General features: G+C 43.3%; 1 protein-coding gene across 8 annotated transcripts in view; it reads right to left on the bottom strand.

The window, feature by feature from the left end:
- Positions 1-5,377: 5,377 nt before the first annotated feature.
- Positions 5,378-22,326, bottom strand: part of NHSL1 (NHS like 1) — a 186,884-nt gene continuing 169,935 nt past the window's right edge. For 7 of the 8 annotated variants that reach the window (XM_054195848.1, XM_054195850.1, XM_054195851.1 and 4 more), the window contains 3 exons: positions 16,312-19,740; positions 15,626-15,755; positions 5,378-12,096 (listed from right to left, as the gene is read on the bottom strand). In XM_054195848.1, the coding sequence (XP_054051823.1) occupies positions 11,373-12,096; positions 15,626-15,755; positions 16,312-19,740 (4,283 nt within the window). In that variant the 3' untranslated portion in view covers positions 5,378-11,372. The remainder of the gene's footprint in view (positions 12,097-15,625; positions 15,756-16,311; positions 19,741-22,326) is intronic. The other variant, XM_054195849.1, reaches the window with a different exon arrangement.

Here is a 22,326-nt window from a genome sequence, read left to right as displayed (position 1 = left end):
GATTGAAATTCCCTTTCAAATTCAGTTGCATTATCCCAGATTACTTTTTGAATTTCAGTGGGTAAGGTACCTTGGTCCGCTGCCAAACAACTTTCTTCCAAGTTAATTTTTGCAGAGGGCACATTAATATCTCCAGATGTGGGGTAAAAGTTCTCCAGTACCCTAAAAGTCCCAAAAAGGTTTGTAACTGTTTTACTGTGATTGGTACAAGAAATCACTGGACTGTTTGCTGTACCTTATTTGGTATTTCTATAATCTGTCCATGCCAAACTATTCCCCAAAATTTTACAGTAGTACTAGGGCCCTGTATTTTCTTTGGATTAATTGCCCAGCCTTCATCCTGTAAATGCGCTTTCAGCAATTTGGCAGCTGCTTCTATTTCTTGTTATGACTCTGCCATAATCAATAGATCATCAACCTGATGGTAAACAGTAACGGTACCTGGCCATAGTGCTTCCTCAGCTGCCATCATTTGGTGGCTAAAGGAGGGACTGTGCTTGTATCCCTGAGGCAATACTTGGAAAGTATATTGTTTTTGTTGCCAGGTAAAGGCAAAGTGGTTTTGGCTTTCTGAAGCAATGGCTATTGAAAAGAAAGCATTAGCAAGATCTGTCACCGCCTTCCAGGGTTGTAAATTTTATTTTTGCTAATTTTTTTCTCTAAGAGTAACCATGTCTGGTACCGTAACTGCAAGTGTGTGTGGGGAGGGGGGTGGGGGGGTGACTTTATGCAATTCTCTATAATCTACAGTCATTCTCAAAGTGCAGTCTGGTTTTTGAACAGGCCAAATAGGATTATTAAAAAGCAGTCATGGTTTCCTTAATGATTCCCACTTGTTGAAGTGCCTGAATGTTTTGAGTAATTTCCTCCTCCCCCCCGAATACGATATTGCTTTACATTTACCACCTTGCCAGGCACAGGCAGCACAAAGGGATCCCACTTTGGGAATCCACAGTGGTAGATCAAATAGTGAATCCCGCTTGTGAAGTCCCGAAGCAGAAGTGACCATTTAAAGTTTCGACTGTTCATCCTGCCAGCACAGCAATACCCAAAATCTATCCTTTTATCGTGGCAATCGACACTGTCGTGGTAAATGGAGTGGCATTTCCTAATGTTAAGGTAACCTTAGCTTGGGCCGCAGGGGTTGGATTTCCCCTTAATCCACAGAACTGTGATGTGGTTTCTTTATTATTAATATTACTATGTAATACAGTAACCTCAGCTAACACGTGTAAAATCCCCCCAGATCCCCTTTACAGTTAAAGGAACATAGGGCTGTCAGTCCCCCTCGTGGTAAGAGGCTACAATGGCAGCAGTTTTGGGGGGACCTGCCAAACCTTCATTTCTGCTGTTTTGGCATTTGCCAGGCAGCAGGCAGGATGGAGGGGGGCCGCGGAGTTGGCGGCGGGGCCGGGGGCAGTTGGTTTTTTTGCGTAGGTGCTAATTGTTGCCATTGGCGAAACATTTCTGATGTTGTGATCCCATTTATTTCTGATTGTGGGACACCGGCTTGTAAAAGATCATTCCACATTTGTTTCCTTGTCACCTGTGACATACCCCTTTTGGTTTTGCCGGCTTTCCTTGATCCGACACCCACACAGATGGTTCCAAAGCTACAGCCCCAATTTCACTCAAGATATTTGCTAGGGCGCCTGCATTACTAGTAACATTTATGACTGCTGGTGTAATCAAGGGTGCTAGCGAGGCAGGCGCTCCTCTCAAAAGTCGCATTTTCATAACTCTCGTTACTGTTACCCTGTCTGGATTGGATCCCATAATCAACGCATGAGCCATCCCCATCTGCCGCACTAAATGAATACCCTCCTCTATTGTAGACCATTTTCCGAGGAACAACACTAATTCGACAGGTTTGGCATATGCTGTTAAAACTGCTGCACACAACCATTGATACAGCATAGATGCAATAATATCTTGCCCATCAGGATCTCTGATATTTTGCAACTGAACATATCCTCATTGTATCTGATCATCATGGGTTATAGGGCTTAATAGATCTTTTTCACTCGCTGATAAACGGATAGATGCAGCTCCAGTATCCCAAGCTCGCAAAATCCATGCCAGTATGTCTTCCCCACTCTTTTGCTGAAAGAACTCTGAAAATTCCCTTAACTCCTTCAGAGTGTAAGTAGGCGTGACTTGCCCTCCCCCATGGGTCCTGCCTCTACCACCTCCCTGCCCCCTAAATCCAACTTGAACTCAACCTCAGAGTCTGAGGATTCACTCCAGATATTTCCATCCTATTCCTCAGGATCCCACGAAGGTTTTGTGGTGAGAGCACGAACGTGGGCAATCGAAACCTTACTTTTTCCATACCTGTCCCTTCGTGTATTAGCAATACGCACTACCAAACACTCTGCCTGAGTAGTAATCGCTCTTTGCATGATCGCCTTTGCATCTTGTAAAGTCCTGACTTCCTTTTCCAGTTCTCTCATTTTACTCCGTAATGCTATAACTTCACGATCAAGAGCTCTAAGCCCGGTAACTAATAACCATCCCAATCTCCCTGCTAACATGCGAGAGGACTCTGATGCCGCTTTCCATGGCAACTCACACATAGCCATTTCAATTGTCTGGGGGGTAACCATTGCCCCGTCATCTATTTCAGGCCATGCCTCTGGTGGAGCCCATGTAGCCAGGAAAGTGGCCACGGGGGTCCAGCGCTCAGTACTGGGCCATCCCGGAATACGGAAAGTCACCGTCGTGCCCTTTCCAGTCCCCAGCTTTTTTGCCAGCCAGGGCATGGCTGTTCCTCAGTCCTGTCGACTACCCCAAAATGTGAGAGCCAGCACAGGCAGGACACGGGAACGACCACAAAACCGCGGATGAAATGCAAAGAGTAAATTGATTTTTGTTACCTGGCTAAGTGGGGGATCTCGCAAGCAGCACCCGGGCAGAGGCACACAAGCCGGGACACAGGCACCGTGGAGTTCGGTCCATGCTAGAGGATCGCCGAACCTGCTGTTTTCACTCGTGTTATCAGGGATTCACGCAGGCGTAGTTTACCACCGTGCTTTGATCTTTCCGACAGCAGGGCAGGAATCTCAAGCATGTCTGATAGGGTGCCTCTGAGTCTTTCACAGGCCTGTGTTATCTAAACACAGATGTCCTACTTGTCAAGCACACAAGGCTAAACAACAATCAGTGAGATATATGTGTTTTTCTACAATGCAGGTGCAGGTCACTTGCGTGTGTTTATAATCCTCCTCCTCAGTCTTCCATTATTATCCTACATTGGGTGTTCATATATCACAATAAAAGCAGTGCCAACAGAAGCTGGGGAGGAGAGGAAAAAACTCGAGTACTTTGCAAACATGAAGGAAACAAACTGAATTCCAGATTCCGGTGTCTTCTCAGAGTTAGAGACTGCTGAAAAGTGCAATTGAAGACTACCAGGATCTTTTCTGTTGTTTTCAGTGTTCCCAATTAGACCCTTTTTGATGGAATTCTGCTTTTCCAGGTAGCGCCTCTCAGGACATCAAGTTCTTGAGAAGTGCAAATCAAGATGTGTGGCCACTTATCTTACCAGTTTGTTCATTGAAAGGCTGTTTAATAATGCGCCGTCTTTTGTCCCAGGGCCGCCTCTCTTCACAGATATTTAGGAAACCCAGACATTTGCAGGTGAAGTGAGCACAGTAAAATAGAATGTAGGCAATAATAATAAAATAGACTGTAGACCTTCCAAGGTGTAGGCTAACAGGCTGTAGGAGAGGCTCCCGCACTCTGGCCACAAACCACAACTTGATGTTGGGTGCTGGTGGCAGAGACATCTCCCACCATGCATTTAAGTGCACGCTGTGAGCGCTCGTCCATATTGTTACTAAAATGGTGCCACCGCTATCCGTAGCTGTTTTGCTGTCCTTTTGTGAGTGCGAGGGCAAGGCAGGTGGCTAAGGACACAGAGCAAAGTTTCCAGTCTGTGGGAACTGGGTGTGAAACGGGACGGTGGGTGAGAGCTTGGAGGTCAGGGTCAGTCTCCGGAGTTCTGCTGGAGGAGAATGAAAAGGCGGCATCTGGGATTGTGATTAAGGAAAGCAGGCATTCTAAGAGAAGGGAAAGGTAGAGAAAGAAATGCCAAGCATCAAAGGGTTGTCGGACAGTGTTATTGCAGGTGAGAGAAAGGTAGGTGCAGGCAATGCTCCTCTGAACCCACAGTCTAGCAAACTAAGAGGTTTCAGCTGTCTGTAATAACTGAAGAGCCCACAAGGCCAGAGGCCCCCATGCTGCCATGTATGCACGTGGACTGGCACAGAGGCAGGGCTGCTGCCACTGACAGTATTTTCCCAGACAGATGAACTTTGGAAGCTCACGGTCTACAGACTAGGGCATAAAGGGCAGTCAAGCTTAGACTCCCTTCATATTTATTATTCTTGGCAGGCCTTTTGGATGATATACCGTTATCACCATGAAGTCTTGATGCCAGCAAGATGTTCGAAGCAGGACGAGGAAATAGCTGTTGAAAGAATACTGCTAAGGCAGTCCACGTAAATTAATAGAAGACGTGAGCTATAGCTCATCCAAAGAAGGAAAAGTCTGACAAACAAGAGCAACAACCAGAATGACTTTTGAAAAAGGCAGTTTCAGTTTATTATCAAGATACTTTCTTCCCTCTTTTTGCAGCAAGTGTTTTAGATAACTTCTAACACAGACTAACAGTTTCTCTTCTAAGAGGTTACTAAAATTTTCCAGACACTGGTGATCATTTGAGACAGAGCGTGTTCATGGCACAAAGTAATTTTTGAGATTCTTTGTTCCCAAAATCAAACCTGAGTCTACAGAGGTTATGACATCATGCATGAAACTCATCCCATGTATTAGATGACCAATTTGTTGCAGCTTCAGAGCTGCACTTTAGAAAAAGCTTTTATTTTACACAGTCTTGCTTGCTTGGGGTTGTGCTTAACAGTCTAGAAACAAAGTAGTGCTGGTGATTTTTTTAAACTCACAAAAATAACGTGTCAGCTGCTTTTCATATCCCCACATGCCACAAGCTTCAATTCTGACAAATTCTGCAAAAAGCTGCATCGGTAAATGAAGAAAAACAGTCTTAACAACGTTCCATGTTAAAATATTACATTGAGGTACACTTCCCCCCCCTCCCCCCGTGCATCACATCACAGAGCCCTTTCTGTAGAATTTAAGTTTGGTTGATCCTGGATAACAGACTTTTGCCCTGAAAGATCAAGTGTGCTGCCTATGGGAAAATGCCAGTCTCATCTGGGATCACTGGCGGTTTGGTGCTGCATGTCATGTCCGTGGCTTGCCAGTGGCTCTGAGCTACCCCACAGCCACACTTTGACTTCTGTGCAACTGTATGACCTCTGCTCCCACCCACATCCTCCCTGGGGCACACGTTTTTGTTGTCTTAGGATCTCCTTTATGAAACGTACTTTTGCTTTATATTGTTAGGACTCTGTAAAAATATTCAAGACATTATCCCTCCCTAGCTTGTGACTGCTGTACCGACTATATAAATCTGGGCTTTGCTCTGGTTTTTTTACTCCTTTTGACTACCCTGCAGCTGGCACAGTACTTTACTTTACAATAGTCACCGTTTTTCAGGCAGTGCATTACAACATCCCAGTCGAGGAGAGGAGGACGGGACTGTCTTTCAGACTCCACTAGGGCAGCTTCTCAACTGAATGCTGTTGGGCACTGTAATGCTCTTTCACCACTTTTAAACTGGCCGAGAAATCAGTTCACTTTTCCCAAATGAAATTACTAGCTGAGTTTCTGACACTCTTTCCACACTGGGTTGCAATAGAACGGACACACAAATTCCTGCCTTCAGGAGTTTACAATATATATTTGACTGACTTTTAAAGAAGATACTACTTTACTACCGAGATGTACAAGAACATGGGAGTTAAGCAATTCTTAAATACTGCCACTTCTTCAGATAGCAGATAGGACATCTTGTTTGTTTTCAGATTTTATCTAATTATTTTTTGTAATTTGTTTTTTTTTTGACAAATTAGTTTTTACCATCTAAACACAGAACTTAAGTTTTTACTATTTTTTTCCAAGTGGTAGGGAATATGCAGGAACTTCTGCAACCTACATGGCCTCACAGATTTTTACTATTTTTCTTCCTTCAGTAGCTAAAATTTCTGGGTTTATACCAAAGGCTGGTGCACAAATAAACAGTATACTACAGACAGAAGCAACTCGTGTACATTGGGACTGGCCTTTCTCTCTTCTGTATATACCCCCCCATATGTATATGCACACGCATTTGGATTCACTATTAAGAGACACTTTCCTGCTAAAAATCAATGATATTTTGCATTTGCACTGTTGGGAGAAGAACTGATTGGCCCTTAAAAGGTTTGTTGTGCATTATGTGAAAGAACCTAACTGCAAAGACCTAAATTTGCAACATAAAATGTACCTATTCTGCTGGGGAAGCACTATCAAGGCTTTTATCCAGCCTTTCAGATCAATATATGACAGAGCACTTTTTATCAAACATCTCTATATTTTATTCTGTTGAGTATTTATTAATTCACACCAGTATAACCCCAGTCATGATCGAGTACTAATTACCTGCAAGATTCTAATGCTGCATTCTGATTTAAAGTTGGTAACACCTCTGTAGATCCAACAAAATTATCAGGTTTATGTCAGAGACTTTTCTAGTCTTAACCATGAGAGAAATAAACTACTGAAAGTTATTCAGAAAATAAAGTACAAGGGGGAACTCAGAAAGCTAATATAATGTACTTTGTACATGATATAGATAATGTAATTTGTAGCTTTGTGTTCGTTTTTTGTGAGTACTGAAGTTATTTTAAACAAAATAGATAAAAGGATTCCTCGTTGCCACTGTAAATTTTTTTAACACTTAGTTGTTGATATCCATCCTTTTAATCTTCTCTTACAGAAGCAAACAACGCATCATTTTGAACTGCTTAAATGTACTACAGCAACAGCTTTGTTGGAGCAGTGACTGCTGCTATAGATGGCTTTTCCCAAACTTTGTGGGATCCAAGCAATACCTGACAAGATAGATTTGCTTGCAATATCAAGAAGACATTTATCCTTGTGCTGCATGCACAAGTGGCCTCCCTTGGCTCCACTGAAGGTTTAGCTAGTTACCAGAACACAGGTGTCTGGGGAACTGTAGCCAGTCCAGAGGAATCCCTGGATGCAGGGGTTTTGGTAGAAATTGGGCAGGATGAATCTGAGCTTTAATCTTCCTGATCCCATGTTCTTTCCAGATTTCAGGCACGGCTTTTCTCTACAGAACCCTTCCAAGAGTTGTGCTCCAGCCTGTAGCCGCCTGCCCAGTGTTGCCTGAAGGATCCTAGAGCATTCATCACTTCAGCCTATTATCACTTCTCTAAGCTCACAGAATTTTGCTCTTTTTCCTAAGACTTTTTTTTTCCATGTTTGACCGACTTGGGGCTTCTATACCCTTTGAATTGTGAAGAAACACATTGCCTAGAATTTTTCTTTCCCCTTGGTGTGACTATCCCATTGTTCCTTTGCCTTTACCTCTCTTCTGAACTTGCTGAAGCTTATTTTCAAGAATCTGCATTAGCCTGCCCACCTCATACCATACTGTCGCTCTGTGCATTCACTGTACTTCTCAGTAATCTCCCTGCTTCACCTTTTCTGCCATTATTTTGTTCCTTCTTTCAGGCCGAGCCTTATGCATGAACCAGCACCCAGTCCTGGTTCCCTCAAAACCCCGTCTTCATCAAATCCACTTCTTTCCCAATTCTTTTAACTGATTTCCAGTAACCTTCCAAACCTCCTCTCACCAAGCTATTGCTCCTTGCATAACCATTTAAATTAAGATAATGCATTCTCCTCTCTCCAGTATATAAACACTGAAGGCTTGTAAATGCGTTAAGAAAATTAACTCAATGCCAGCCGAAACCAGGACTGGGGCCGCCTACATCTGAGAGCAGTAAGAACGAACGTTGAACATAAAACAAAGGAAGCACAGAATGAGTTATTGCAGAGCAAACTTTAGGAAAAGGTTGAAGCCGAAAACCATTCCCAATAAAAGGAAACCCAGAAATTATTCTCATATTTAGCTTAAATAAAAATTCTTGGTTTAGAGGCAAACTGTAAACCAACTGTAAACTGTAACAGTATGATTCATTAAGAATGAAGATGACAACAGTCTCCTTTTTCTCTCCATCGTGGCGAAAGTTTGCATATTTTTCTTCCTCTCCTACTGCTCTGGATGTCTTTAGCAGAGGTTTGCTGAACTTAATTTTTACTTGTTGACCAATAAAGCCACAATTGCAAAACCTCCCTATGGAGGATGCTTATAATAGAAGAAAGCAACTTTGAAAGTTGGACATGTGACAGAAAATTAAGCATGTTTTCCTCAGCATAATTACATACACACCAAAGTTGTTGCCAGTACAGAAAACACAGCCTAAAGCTGTCATGGGCTTAAGGTTTTGCAGTGGAAACTTGGGCCAAGGACTGTATTGCTGAGAAAACTTCGCTATTAACCAATTCTGCGTGCTGCTACAGAAGACGATGGCAAGGGGGAGATGATACGGTGATATCTCCACACCAGTTGCCTAAATAAATATCATTAGAAGCACTATTAAACATATTTCAGCACACTTAACATCTTTCACTACATCTTATACTGTGTAAAATGTAGTCGCCCAGCAACATGAGTAGGGCTACATAAACGCTGCCGGCTGCACACTAGCCAAAACCTGAGCCTCGACCCAAACTCACCTTAAACCAGATGTGGGTTTTAGTTGAGCATGAAGGCTACACCTGTGGCGAGAGAAGAAGATCAAGCCCGTGCTACCTTTCAGTTTGATCTCACCTACCTGCATTGACAAGATGGTGCACATATAAGCCGGGACTTCCCAGAGAGTTCCCCATGGAGCCTATAAAAACAACCGGGAGCAACAGCTGGCCAGCATCAGGGAAACAAGCTGGGCCAGGCTCCCTCCTACAGGCACTCCATGCAAAATGCTGCAAAGTACTGCAAAGTTGCAGACACCAGAACTGTAATTTTCTCCAATGCTGCAATTTCTCACTGAGATGATTTCCCCATTTGTAAACAATAAAACAAAGCCTGAGGATTTTCCTGTCAGGATGGTGGTATGAGGACTAGTTAGCATTTACACACAGCTTGGAAAGGGAAAATACCTGCTGTGAGAAGGACGCAGCGCTCTGTGTTTCATGTGATCAGCTCTCTGGGAGAAACACCAAAGCAACACTCATGAGATGTTTAACAGCTGCAGAATGTTTTGCACCATCTCTTTGCAACAATATTCAGTTCATATCAGTATTAATAATATCTGAAACAATCTATCCAATTAGGTTTTCATTTAACTGAAAACATCCAATGGTTCTTTAAATATACGTAGCATGCAAAAATGGTAGAAAGTTTGTTGTGCACCAGTTAATCCCACCCTTGTTCCAGTGAGCGCAGCGGGATGCACCTTCTCTGCTTCATTTCACTTCTCACTCTGCTTATAATCTGGTTCTCCAAGAATTTTAGTTTTCTGGGACAGGTGGCAAGTAAGAGAGAAGTAGTAGAAACACTCCCAAATGATAGTGGAAAAAGCTTAGGATTATTTCAGTTTTTTTAGTCTCAGCGTTGAGATGCCAAAATGGGATGGATTATGTAAGTAGGCTTTAGCTGTCTTTAAAGTCAGTTAGTAAATTTTGTAATGAAAACTGGAGATTAGTAGCTGGATGCATGGTTTATGGCATTCAGTGGGTTGCCATACGCTGCGGGACACATCTTTTGAAGGAGATTTTAATCAACTCAAAAGACAATATGGCAACTGGCAGCCTTTTTCTTTATTGAAGCAAAGTCACAGCATTTTCATCACTATTCCCCTCTTGTGAAGGGAAGAGTTAAACAAAGGCCCCTGAAATTTACATTACTAACAAGTAAAGGATTGAAGAAAGAGATTACAAGCATATTTCTCTAAAATAAATAATCTACAAAGAGTGCTTTTTCTTCTTGAAAGCAATCTAAAAATGTATAAATTCTAAGGTAGGGAGATCAAAAGATATTTTAACAACTTTCAATATTTACAAACAATACAAAAACTGCGCACGCCATCAAATGATGCAAAATTCTTCTTAAAAATGAAAAGCTTCATTCCTACTAAGAACCAAAAACTCCAGCCAATATTTAAGTTTTAATTAGTGGTCTTCTTTACAATTGGAAAACCGTTAAATGTTTTTATTATCTGTAAAATATACAGTAAAAACGAACCTCACTAAATTATTAAGGTTAAAAAAGAAGAGAAATACTGCAGGCAAATCAAAAAGGAAAAGTAACTGTAACTTATTCTTTGGTAACCAAAAGTTAGCAAGTATCTGTATTTCAAGTGATGAAAAGTAATAATCTTCCCATTTTGACAAACGGAAGAAAGACTTCTGGCAAAACACAACTCCCAAGTTTCATTTTGGAAAGACAGGCTCCACCCACAGCTCTGTAGTGCAAGTTCTCAAAGTCAAACCTTGCTTTCTAATTCAAAAACGTAACCCTTCCGCACTCTGGCAGTACACTGCTTCATTCCTCTCCCACTTCTCTGTTGTCTGCTCGCATCCTCCGCGCACATCCAGTTGTTCCAGTTCTCCAAGGGAATACTCTGCTCAAGGAAGCGGTTCACTTGGAAACGAGTGTTTCATCAAGCGTGCGTGTGTGGCTGCATAGCAGCTAGTAGTGTGGTATAAAACTCGGCTCCCTTTTCCACGTGAACTACGTATTTCATTTTCCCTCAGGAAAAAAAAAAAATGAAAAGAAAAAGTACCCTGGACCAATTCATAACCTGGTGGCCTGATCGCTTCAGCGGGACATGCTTCTTCGAACACTGGGGCATACCCCAGTAATAAGCCATGTAACCCCAGCACCAACCCCACTAACCTTCTCGTAGGTGAACACACCTCATCGTGCCTCTCTCTGCTTAACGAATGCACTACGCTGCACCACTACAACGCTTTTGAAGCAAACGCCCAGCTTGTACCACAGGAGCCTTCCCATTCCTCTTTGTCAGGCTTATTCCTAAATTCCGCTTGCACAATTGCAGTCTCAAGAAAAAGAAAAAACTTCACACCCCTACAGGCTCTGAGAAAACTCCCCCCTCCCCCAAGAGGACTCCTAAGGCTTTACACAAAAAAATGCAACTGTTAACTTTCTTTAAGCCACAGACCACTCATTCAAAGCAAGTCCTCCCCACCCCAACCCATCCATGCAGAACTATCATTGCTTCAGCATTTAAACACACACATGCAGTTCACGGAATAAATGCTCAGCAAAGTGAACTTGTCCTGGTCTGGGCTTTCTTCTGGAATCTAGTCCTCTGTCATTTTCTAGACTAATATCCAATGCCTTTTGTCACTGCCTTTTAACTTTCTTCAGCTGAAGGGCTTAGATACTTCCTTGAAGTACCTGGTTGAATCATTAAGTCTAGATGGGTTGGATCCAAGGTCTCCTTGCAGCCTGCCTCCTCAGCATACGGAAAGTCACTCATGTCCATTTCATCGCTGTTAAACATATCAAGCTGCCTCTCTTGCTGCTCTTCCGAAGTCCTTCGGACCCTGCCCTCTGACTGTTCCACCACTTCCCCATCTCCTTCACTAATGACGGTCATGGGGCTGCTCTGGATGCGGTTGCGGACATTGTACTTGCTGCTGGCAGCAGAGGGTGGCGTTCGTGACCGTCCGTACCTAGTGCCAGAGAAGGACATGCTCCTTGGCATCAGGCCCTCGCTCTTGGCCCACTCTTCCTGGGCCCGTTTGCTCTTGCTGGGTGAGCAGCTGGCAGGGCTGTCAGAAAGGTCAGGGGAGGCATCCGTCTTTGTCCGGTGGAACCGCGGGTCCGTGTTCTTCAACATCTCTGCCGCAGACATGCGGGAACTGGTGTCACAGCGGCTCCCTTTCTTCAGCAGCAGGGCTTTGAAGTTGTCGTTGCTGGTGCTGCTCTTGCGAACGCTTCTCTGAATCGATCCGGCTTGTTTGAGGGCAGCTAAGGTTGGGGAAGCACCAGTGGGAGTTACGGGGGGCGATGGAGAATGGTTGCGGGTACGGTCGTCTTCAGAATCTTTACGGCCAAGGACTTTCCTTTTGGATCTGAGTTTGAAAAACAACAAAAAAAAGGACCAAACAAAAAAATGAAACTTTTCACCTCCCCTAATTAAACTCAGCTTAGAGGGATGACAATGAATTAAGCTAAAGCAGAGAGAGAGATAAGGGAGAAGTAATCTAAATCTAAAGCATAAGTAAGAACACAACCAAAACTGTATAGGCATTAATGCAGGTATTGGAGGTATAAGCTAAGTTTATTGTTCTTTTTCTGCAAATCTGGAACGATGAAACTGCTAAAACCGGCAATACTTATGTCCAAAACACTTTAGCGAATTTAGTGAATCAAGTTTTCTGGAGTCAGTATTCAACTGCTAAGACTAATGCATTATAAAGATTATACTCAATGCCATTTGTCTGTTAGTTTGGGGATTTGATTAAAAACGCCATCTAGAATATAATGTTTTGTTTTGTTCTACTATTTCATTTGATGTTCTCTGGAGAATTAGAAGTGTTGTTTAGTGCACTTGCCTTTAGAAAAGGATATTGCAACGCACTGCTGCTGAAGTTAAGATGAAGCAAAGTGAGCCACATGTAACCATTCTGGATTAACTGATTTTTTTAAAAAAATCCCCCCAAACATTAAATGAATAGGGGGAAATGAGTTTTCCAGCTTCTATTAAGATGCACAGACAAAATTTACAGTTCTGTTGGTGCTCTGTCATTGCAACTCTTTGACTAAATGAAGGAGAGACCAACTTCCTGACATTAAAGTTATCTTTCCAAATGAAAGGGCAGAGTGTTTTTTAATTTAAATCCAAAGTGCAGGGGTAACAAGAACAAAATTAAGAAACAATCATGGAACTGGGAATAAGTGGAAACTGGACTTCTATTGCCCTATTTTCACATTATTAGAAATCCTAAAGAAAGGAATCTATTACGTGTCTGGTATCTGTAGCAAAGTTGATTTGCTTCTTTGCAGGCTGAGCAAGAATTAATTAAAAGAGATTATATAGAGGCTAATTTTACACATGCTATTTTGGCCAAGGGTTAAAACAAGTCAGCAGACTTGTTACAAACACAAGATTATCATGCTATAATTCCATATTAATTTTTATGAAGCATGTGTTCAATACAGACCGTTCCTCTTGTATAACAGGTTTCTACTTAACGTACTTTAGCTGTACTTTCTTAAAGGCCTTGAGATTTTGCCATGGCAAGCTCAAATGTCTTTATGCGTTGCAGCCTACTGCTAATTAAAAAAACCCAGAAAACAAAGCAGCAGCATCCATCAACTGAGTAGGCGGCAGCAACGGACGTTGCCACAAGTTCTGCCAATACTTTGGAGCGATCCTGTCTCTCTTAAGTGGTGAAGTTTATGCATGTATCGCTTACGATACTCCCCATAGGCAGCTGTAACAGCTGTTATTTTCAGCTGCTGCTGCCTCCACCTGCCTTTCTGGAAGGAGATTGCAATAGCAACATCCATTCGGCCTGAGGATGAACGAACACCAGAAGATATCAGAGGGATAAAATTATGATTTCAGCAGTGGCAAACCTAAGAACCTTGTCTAGATTTAACTGTGTGTCAGCACCACAGGCAGCAAGTGAATTTGGTGCTTGGATGCTCTGCCAGTCTGTATGCGAGCACGTGCGTGCGTTAGCTACAGGTAAATGATTTCCCTTCGTGAGGGTTTTGGGTGCCCATGGGTATCTTTAAACACTGCAATGCTGGGGTTGTACTGCTGCCAAAACCCAAATGAAATTCCAAATAAACACAAAGCAAAATTCAATTGCAAAGATCTGCAGGGAAAGACTTCGTTATCCTGGCTTGAAGTAATTCAGTAAAACTGTGAATGCAGTGCAGAGCGGTCAGTTTGCTGTCAGCATCTAACCAGCTCTTCTCAGCATGTATGAAGTATGGCAGAAACTTAAAATTAAGAACCAAATTTGGTTTTGGTGGCTTTTCAGACAGAGATAGGGTATATATTCAAACAAAACTGTGACTTAAACTTGGATTGTTCTTCCTGCTCTTAACACACATACCACTAAATTTCTTGTCTTACTCCAAAGCACACATTCAAGAGTGCCAATCACTGAAATAATACCTTTTAGAAATAGTGGGGGGAAAACCAAAATGTTTTTTATTAATTAACAACCAAGGAAGACAGTGCTTCGAGTCTAAAGCCAGCAAAAGCAAGGTCTTAAAAACAAATGTGTCAAGCAGTTTAACTATGTCACATCCAGTTCCATTGTCCATTTCCCCATAAATTCATGAATTACGTGTACGTGCAGACACACAGAAATCCACTCTCTATCTGCATACGGAATGGAGACAGGCTACTGGCCAGATATTTCATTCTAAAAACAGATTTGTCGCACTCCTAGTGAGCACCATGCAACATGAATGCAACAGACCATTTTTAGAACAGCTCCTACAGACCAGGTCCTAAGGGTAAGTTATAAAAAGCCAGTATCATATACATGTAATTTTTTTAACATCTGAACCAGAATCGTTTAATAATAAAAAACCACTTGCATCCCAAGTGCTGCAGTGTCCCAGCTCCCAGCCATGTTCTCATAACAGGCTTTTCCCGTCCCTCAGTACTCCTGATGCAGAACTCGCGCGCAGATGCGCGAGCTGACTAAACACCTACATAAACCTATACGGATGCTACCAAGCACTTTCTGTGACCCGTTAAAAGCAACGGCCCCTCTAAATTTTGAAGTAAAAGACAAAGCCACAAGATGGCACTACCACTACATCGATTCTAGTCTAAAAGGAAGCTCAGTAGTTCAGAGAGTGGTAATGGTCTTCTGTGTGTACTGTTTAAATGGTGCACACGTTTCGTTTTGTGGTTTTAAGCTTTTTTTTCTTTTCTTTTCTTTTTTTGAGAACCTAACGGGAACAGCACAAAAACCCAGTTGCCTATGCAGGATGATTTTGGTTTTAAGGGAAATGAATAATGTCATTAATAATAGAGCCAGTATTGCACATTTCATTCATGAACCAGTTTGACACAAAACACCCGACCTCAGGCTGGATTATGGCAAACTATAATCCAGCGTTTGCCATATGTTTTGCCATATGACTGACATGTTGTGTTACTTGCCAGTTTCAGCCACGCTTGCCATGAAGCATTAGCGTTGAGCCTCTGTCCCAAACTGCACCATATAAGCAGCGAAGAGAGTAAAAAGAGATGGAGAGGAACGAGAATGAAAACAAAAAGATACACAGAAAAAGCAACAGTAGAGTTAATATGGCAGATTGAGAACAGTACGATAAATACTAGGCGTAACTTGATATTTTAAGGGGCAGGATATTTACAACATAATTTACATTGATTTAATCTGGTAGCTTTTAGTTCAGAACAGATTAAATATATTTGTAAAACAAAAAAACACAAGTTCTTTTCCTTATCGTTTTCGTACATAGCCTTAGTAGAAAGTTGAGAAACGTGTGCTTTCTGTTAAAGAAATGACTGTTGTAATTGGGTGTTTTAGCAAAACAATATTAAAGTAATTTTTGAGAGAACTACCGGACCTGACAGTATGCTAAGGGCAATTTCTGCAATACCTGTGAATAGCTGCAAAAAGATCCTCAGTAGTCCTTGGTCTCGCTGGTGTTGACACTCCGTCCGTCTCTTCCCCATAACTATTGCTCGGCAGGAATGCACTATTTGCTGTATCCGACTCAAACACCTCCACTACGCAGAGAGAATGAACAATACCGTCAGTCCGCCGTGGGAACCCAACAGGCATGGAATCCTGAAACCAGCCCTCCCTGCCTCTAAGGCAAAGCATCCGAGAGACCGAGTGAGTGCACCGTTGTCATTATTGTGATTTCAGAACAACACTTGCTTAGGAAACTGCAGTGCATGAAATGCCTATGCTTGCTCACACACACAGGCGGAGAACAATACCGAAAGAAAACTGGTATGGTTCCCACTTAAATGCAAAATCAAAAGTAAGAAAGCTAACCATGTTTTCGTAGCATGTTTTAATTCTAGCACGGTTAAATAAACCATCGTTTTCTTTCCGTGTCTGCAATAATGAGAAGTCAGAAAGGAATTACAAGAAATCTCATTAAGTATTAATCCGATCCCTGCAACTTTCTTTAGGTTTTTAGTTTTTTACTGTTGCAAGAGGCTCTTTTCTCTACAGAAGCCCACCTGAATGCTACAATTGCTATACTCACTACCCAGCTCCTTTAAAATAGCTACTGCTGCATCTGAAGAAGAGTCAGAGAAAAAAAAGACTCACCACTTTCGTTCTCTTGAGATAGGTGCCCGTCAGCGTTACTGCCGCTGTCTTGGCTGCTGCCTGAACTGCTTCCTTCATCAAAGGCGGACTGCTCCTCCTGCCTGGGTTCTTCTTGAACTGGTGATGCAGCAGGCTGTACCACAAAGGCATTAGCTCCCACTGTCTCAGAGAAGGTGAATTCAGCAGCTCCTCCCTCAGGAACCAGGCTGCCAGAGTCCATCTCGCTAGAACTGAGTCCATCTGTAAGACAATTTCTCGCCTCCTCGCAGTGTGCAAGCACAGCGTCTCTCTTAGTTGGGCTTGATGTGCTTCTGACAGTATCACTCACTTCAGCTATTTTCTCCACTGCAAGATCTAATTGTGGAGGTGGTACAACGAGGAACAGTTTGGGTTTCTTTGAAATAGGAGGTGGCTTCTTGCTTGGCAATACAACCTGAGTCTTGTTGGGGGATGCTGGTGACCCCTGAAGTGACATGCCAGAATGGAGGTCTTCGCTCTGCTCTGAAGACTCAGGTGTGTCTTCAGTAGCTGTCCCCAGTGAATCAGCTTCGAAAGACTTGTTTAGCCCTACTGCACTTGCAGGCTTTTGATCGCTGTCAAGCGCAGGTACATTATCAGAGAGAATGAGAGGAGAACCCCGAGCCAGTGTTTGAACTGAGGTTTTAAATGAAGTACCTTGAGTTTTCATTTCCTCTTCACCTAAGCTGTTACTGAGTCTTAGTGAGAGAGATGGCTTTAGGGAAGACTGCGATGATGCATTCACAGTACCCTTTTCCTGAGAGATGGCCTCAGAAGCAGATTCAGGTGATGGTTCACCTTCTGTCGCTTTTTTCACAGACCTCAGCTGCACCATTTGCAAAGCTTTGGTAGTTACTAAGGGCATCACAGGTCTCGATGCATCTTGCTTGTTGAGTGGCTGTTTCACTGGACTGCAGCAAGAATCTTCCTGGTTATGTTTCTTAAAGGAATACTGTGGGTATATTGTTGCACCTTTTGTTAGTTTGGGATCAAGAGGTGGTGCTGGTGGCGGGACAGCTAAGGGGAAAGTAGAAGGAGGAGGAACAGGGGAAGTGAACGAATTGATGGAGGCTTCTTGCGGAAACCACGGGACAGTCTGCGCAAAGGAAGAATTTACTTCAGCTTCTGGTGGAGGAGGGGGGAATGTGGGAGAGGCTGGCAATGGTGACAGATCCATGACTTCTGCTGGAGGAGGGGGTGGGGGAGGGGGAGGAGAAAGTTCAGAGCAATGCAGAGGAGGTGTTGGAAGAGGTGGTGGTGGAGGGGGTGCACCAGAATCCACAGGAGAGCTCAGAGCGGGGTCCAGTTTCTTCACACTCACACTCCCTTCAGTAGATGTATTTGAAGAAAGAGAAGTGGAGGATGAAGACATGGAGACTGAAGACAGAAGAGAGGATTTCCTTTCAGGCACTTTAGGCTTCAGCTTGGATTTCCCATTTCCTGATGATGCAGATTTTAAAAATACAGGCACTGGAGTAAGCGCAGTGGGTGTATTGGACTGGCTGGAGTACCCACTCGATGGTGATGTGACTCGGTGGGACTTCTCCGGAGAAGTGCTCTTTGGTTTGGCCAGTCCACTGGGCACTTGTGGCACAGAAGCCCTTGAGCCATCACTGAAGTGGCTCATGCTGTAATCACTGAGAGCAGATGATGTACTGGCAGAATGGGTCACCGGGGATTTAACCTGGTCATCTGCCACCGCGGCATAGTCGCTGTAGTAACCCCACTGGTCAGCGTACTCCGACTTGATGCTACTGGTTTCACTCTGAGAGGGAGTGACTGTGCAGATGGAGTACAGGTTTGGAGCAGTGGTGGACATCATGCTGCTGCTTGCACTGACCGAGCTCTGGCTGCGGGAGCGCAACACCCAGGGATCCTCATAGTCACTGCAGGGGCTCTGGGAAGGGGAGCTGCCATTTTTGCACTTGAGATTCAACTGCAGAGAATGCTGGAGGGTGGCAATGAGGGTTTCATCAAGTACCTGTCCATTGGACTGGGCTTTTTTCTTGGGCATCCTTCTGAGTGAGTCTGTTCTGGATGGTGGCAAAGGCGGCTTCTTTGCCTTTTTCAGAGAGATGTTTCTTGCAAGGGATTTGTCACCTTGGCCTGACTGGTCATCCTGATGTTTCTTCTCCTTTCCTTCAAAGACATTAATCACGCTGTCTCTGGGGTTCCCAAAACCATTAGTACTACTGCATGGCATGTCTGACTTCACTCCTGAGTCCATATGCATGGAACTGTAATAACCATCGTGGTCCACAGAATACAGAGAAGTTGAATCGTCCCTGACCGAAGTCCTCTCCAGGCTGCTGCTGCTCAGGTTGCTGCCGGGAGTGGCACAGCCTGGTGTGGTACAAACCATCTTGCGTGAAGGAGTCTCACTGTTTTCTGCAGACTTGTACAGCCAATGCTCTGTGCTGTTCACTGCTGCTTGTGCTCGCTCCCCTGAATAGCTAGATTCACTCCTACCATCGCTGTCCTGGGAAGGGTTTGGTAAAGCAAGATTGTTCCTACAGCTGTAGCTCCCGCTCTGAGACCCAGCCTCTGTGTTTCCAGGAGTGCTCAGAGAGACAGCAGAGTCACCAAGAGAAAGCATCATGACAGTATTAGATGGGATGGTATCTGAAGTCTGTGAGTGACGTGTGGAGCTGCTCTCGCTCCAGTTACCGCTTGATGAATGATGATCTTCTTTCCCACTTGCTGCACTGCCGGCAACAGGATTGTCCCTTGGCTTTGGGTAGGCAGCGGAGCTGGTAATTTTGCTATCCAATGATCCAACACTCTGGGCAGTGTGAATAACGATAACTTCTGAAGAGGATGACAGTGTTGCGTTGGGTATGATGCTCGTTGAGTAGGTGGCATGAGGAGAGACCACACATGCTGGACTTGCAGACTTTTCGCTATCATAGGTTCTCACCTCTTGAGACTTTGGCCTTGACAGCGTCCCTGTCGTGGGATTATTCCTCAGATGCACAACGCTATCATCCATTTGCAATTTACTTATCTGGTGGGGTAAAGTGCCAGCGATGTCTTCTGTCTGCCTAGAGGTGCTCTGTGTCTGCTCTAGGGACTGCAGAGAGACTCTCGCACCAGCCCGAGGCAAGCTGTGAAAACCTATGTCGCTATTTTGGCGAGAAGCAAATATAACTGCAGCAGAATCACTCATCACTGACATGTTTCCAGATGAGCTGGAGAACTGAGACATCTGGGCTGCGATACCTTGTCCTTTCTGCGCTCGTATTCTTCTCATTGAAGGGGGCACAACTTTAACTTCCTCCGTCTGGCAACTGGTGTCCTTGGTTTCAGAGCGCTGCATAGCAGAACGATAGCTGTCTAGTCTCCCTAGCGTGGAACAGTGATCTGGGACATACATCGAATGCCCTCGGAAATCACTTTGGCCAGTGCCAACTGCTGGAGTCAAAATAAAATTAATTATTCCTTGAAGCACAAATGCACATTTATCTTCTTACTCATTTAAAAACAAACAAAAAAATCCCAGCAAACTGCTTGATCCCCATGCTCTTGAAGGTTTTACCTTCTGAAAAAGAATCTGCAACAATGGATTTTGCACAGGCATTGTGTGTTTTCTGCATTTCTCTTCCCTTTTTCCTTATTACCAGGAACCTTATGCTTAGAGAATCGTCTGCGTTCCTGCCGCCCATTCGACACGTGAAATCCTCTGTTTATGACATGGTAATAATTTCCATAGTAATCAGTTATGTCAGAAACCAAGTAGCACTGTTTGACTTCCAGTAGGCAAAGCAGCAGGAACAGACAAAAGCCTGAGAAACGCGAAGTGTGTTTCCATGCTAATGCCTCATGCAATAAAGAAAAGGGGAAGGAAATGTGGAGACTAATATGAATAATCAGATCTGCTTTTTAAAAGCTTTACACTTCAGAAAAAAAAATTTCAGGAGACACGGATAGCTCTCCAAATCTCACAGTTCATCTGAAAGGAGACTAACACATTGAAACATGCATTGTTTTACCACAAATAATACATATGCTATAACAGCATTTATACAAAGACATTATCCAACACTGCAAAGAAAACCATTAAATAGCATTTCTCCATACAACCACTTTCTATTTATCATAAAGGAAAAGCTCCAAGAAGCGGGCAAAAGAAACAGCTATGGTTTCGACATCGATGGTCGTCTCATCCTCAGCACTGTCAGGAAATAAAAAATAACTGTACTTTCTTAAAATGAAGTAATAATCATATATTGGCAGTAAAAAGAACTTTGAGGACAATGGAAAAACATCAGTTTAAAACGTAGTTATCACTGGGCCAGTAGAAAGGAGTCTAGGGTTCTTTTAAATTTACATTTTTATTGGTAGCTGCCTTCTAAAATCACAAACCAGAGCACTGCCTTAAAAATAGTCTGTGTAAGGCTGTTGCTTTTCAATTCAGTTGCATTACTGTATAAAAAGCAGAGACGAGAGGCAGGCGTGCTGCCGGAGATGCTTGTAAGGATGCTGCATATGTCACTGCGGGGGAAAATTGGTTATTTCAAGTCTCCGCCTTAAAGCTCGTCTCGGGAGCAATGAAGTAGCATGCCTGATACGACTGTTCTCCTTTCATATTTACTGTGTGGACCTAGATCAGGAGGATAGGTATTCTTATCATGCAGCTTTAACCACCACTTAAAGGACATTTAATTATCCTTATTCTTGGCAGGCAAAAGAGGCATTTAGGATAAGGAAAAGAGGGCTCTGAAAAGGCTACAGTGAAAGCAGCACACACAAAAAGACTGTTTACTTCTTTTCTCCAGGCACATAAGTAGTCTTTTAGCAGCTTGAAGCCTATTTAGTTTGCTTTGTGTTGATTCTCTTGCTCTCATGAAAATGTAGCCTCTTTCTGCTTCTGGTGGAGGTTTGCAGCAAAGCTTGATACTTGGATGCTGACAAACATCTTGGATAATCTGATATGAGATACTGTCACAACAGATGGACTACTGCAGCCAACCAAGAGAGGTATTTGCATATTCTGTATACAGTTATTAAGAACTGTACAGTAAGAGAAATAAATTAATTCTGCTTTCCATGTGCTTTTTCTCTATAGAATCAGGTTAAGAGAAAAACATCAAAGTAAACATCACTGATAACAACTGTTGGCCAATTAAAAATAGACAGTAATAAAAATACGCATATTAAGTTATATAAGTAACCAAAGAGATGAGGTATTTTTCTTCTTCCTACCACTACAAAATGTACACACACGAGACAGAGGACGGGGCTTGTGGAGAGTGAAGCTGTCAGCAAGTATCTAACGCTGTCACATACTGACCTGTGGCTGGGAGCACCTCATTTCAGTATGCAGTACATTTGTATTCACAAGGGAAGCTAAATGCACTCCACTTCACAAGCTGCGTAATGCACACGGACAGTTTATGCTTGTTTAAAACGTTACTGCTAGGGAAGGCAGATGGCACTGGACAACACTGGACTTGCTAACCTCCCCTTTCCTCCTTCCAAAACTGGGAGCGTCAGAATGCGTTGTTGGGACATACTGCTTATTGCAAATGCACAGCGATACTTTAAAATGTCTGAAATACAAAATTAAATCCTGGCGCTATAGCTAAGCTACTAAACGAAAGAGGCCAAGGACACATCTCCTGTCGATCCAAGCTAAGCTCTTTTCCGGCAAGGACGGCTGTACCGAAATGCCTGGGGGAGCAGCTCCTGCCCCATCCCTTGGCAGCCATGCTCAGGCAGAGCCCGGGAGATGGCTGGCTAATGGCAAGATGGATCAGTCTCAGAAATATAAACTACAGGGCTACATCCTTCAATCATTACATTGGATATGGTCAAGGAAGGGTCTTTCCAGGGCTGCTGCCCTGAAAAGGGCTCAAGAACACAACTTTGAGGTTTTTAAATACTTTTTGTAGAATTTGGCTTTACATCACAACCTCATGAAAAGCTGTGAGGATTTACTTGGCCTTTATAATACAACAATTGCTCTTTTTACAGTTCCATTTTCTGAAGAGGGACAAC

The sequence above is a fragment of the Rissa tridactyla genome, chromosome 3 (assembly GCF_028500815.1).
Source record: "Rissa tridactyla isolate bRisTri1 chromosome 3, bRisTri1.patW.cur.20221130, whole genome shotgun sequence".
NCBI classification, from domain to species: domain Eukaryota; kingdom Metazoa; phylum Chordata; class Aves; order Charadriiformes; family Laridae; genus Rissa; species Rissa tridactyla.
Note: the sequence above shows the minus strand (reverse complement) of the source record. Positions and strands in the feature narration are given on the sequence as shown.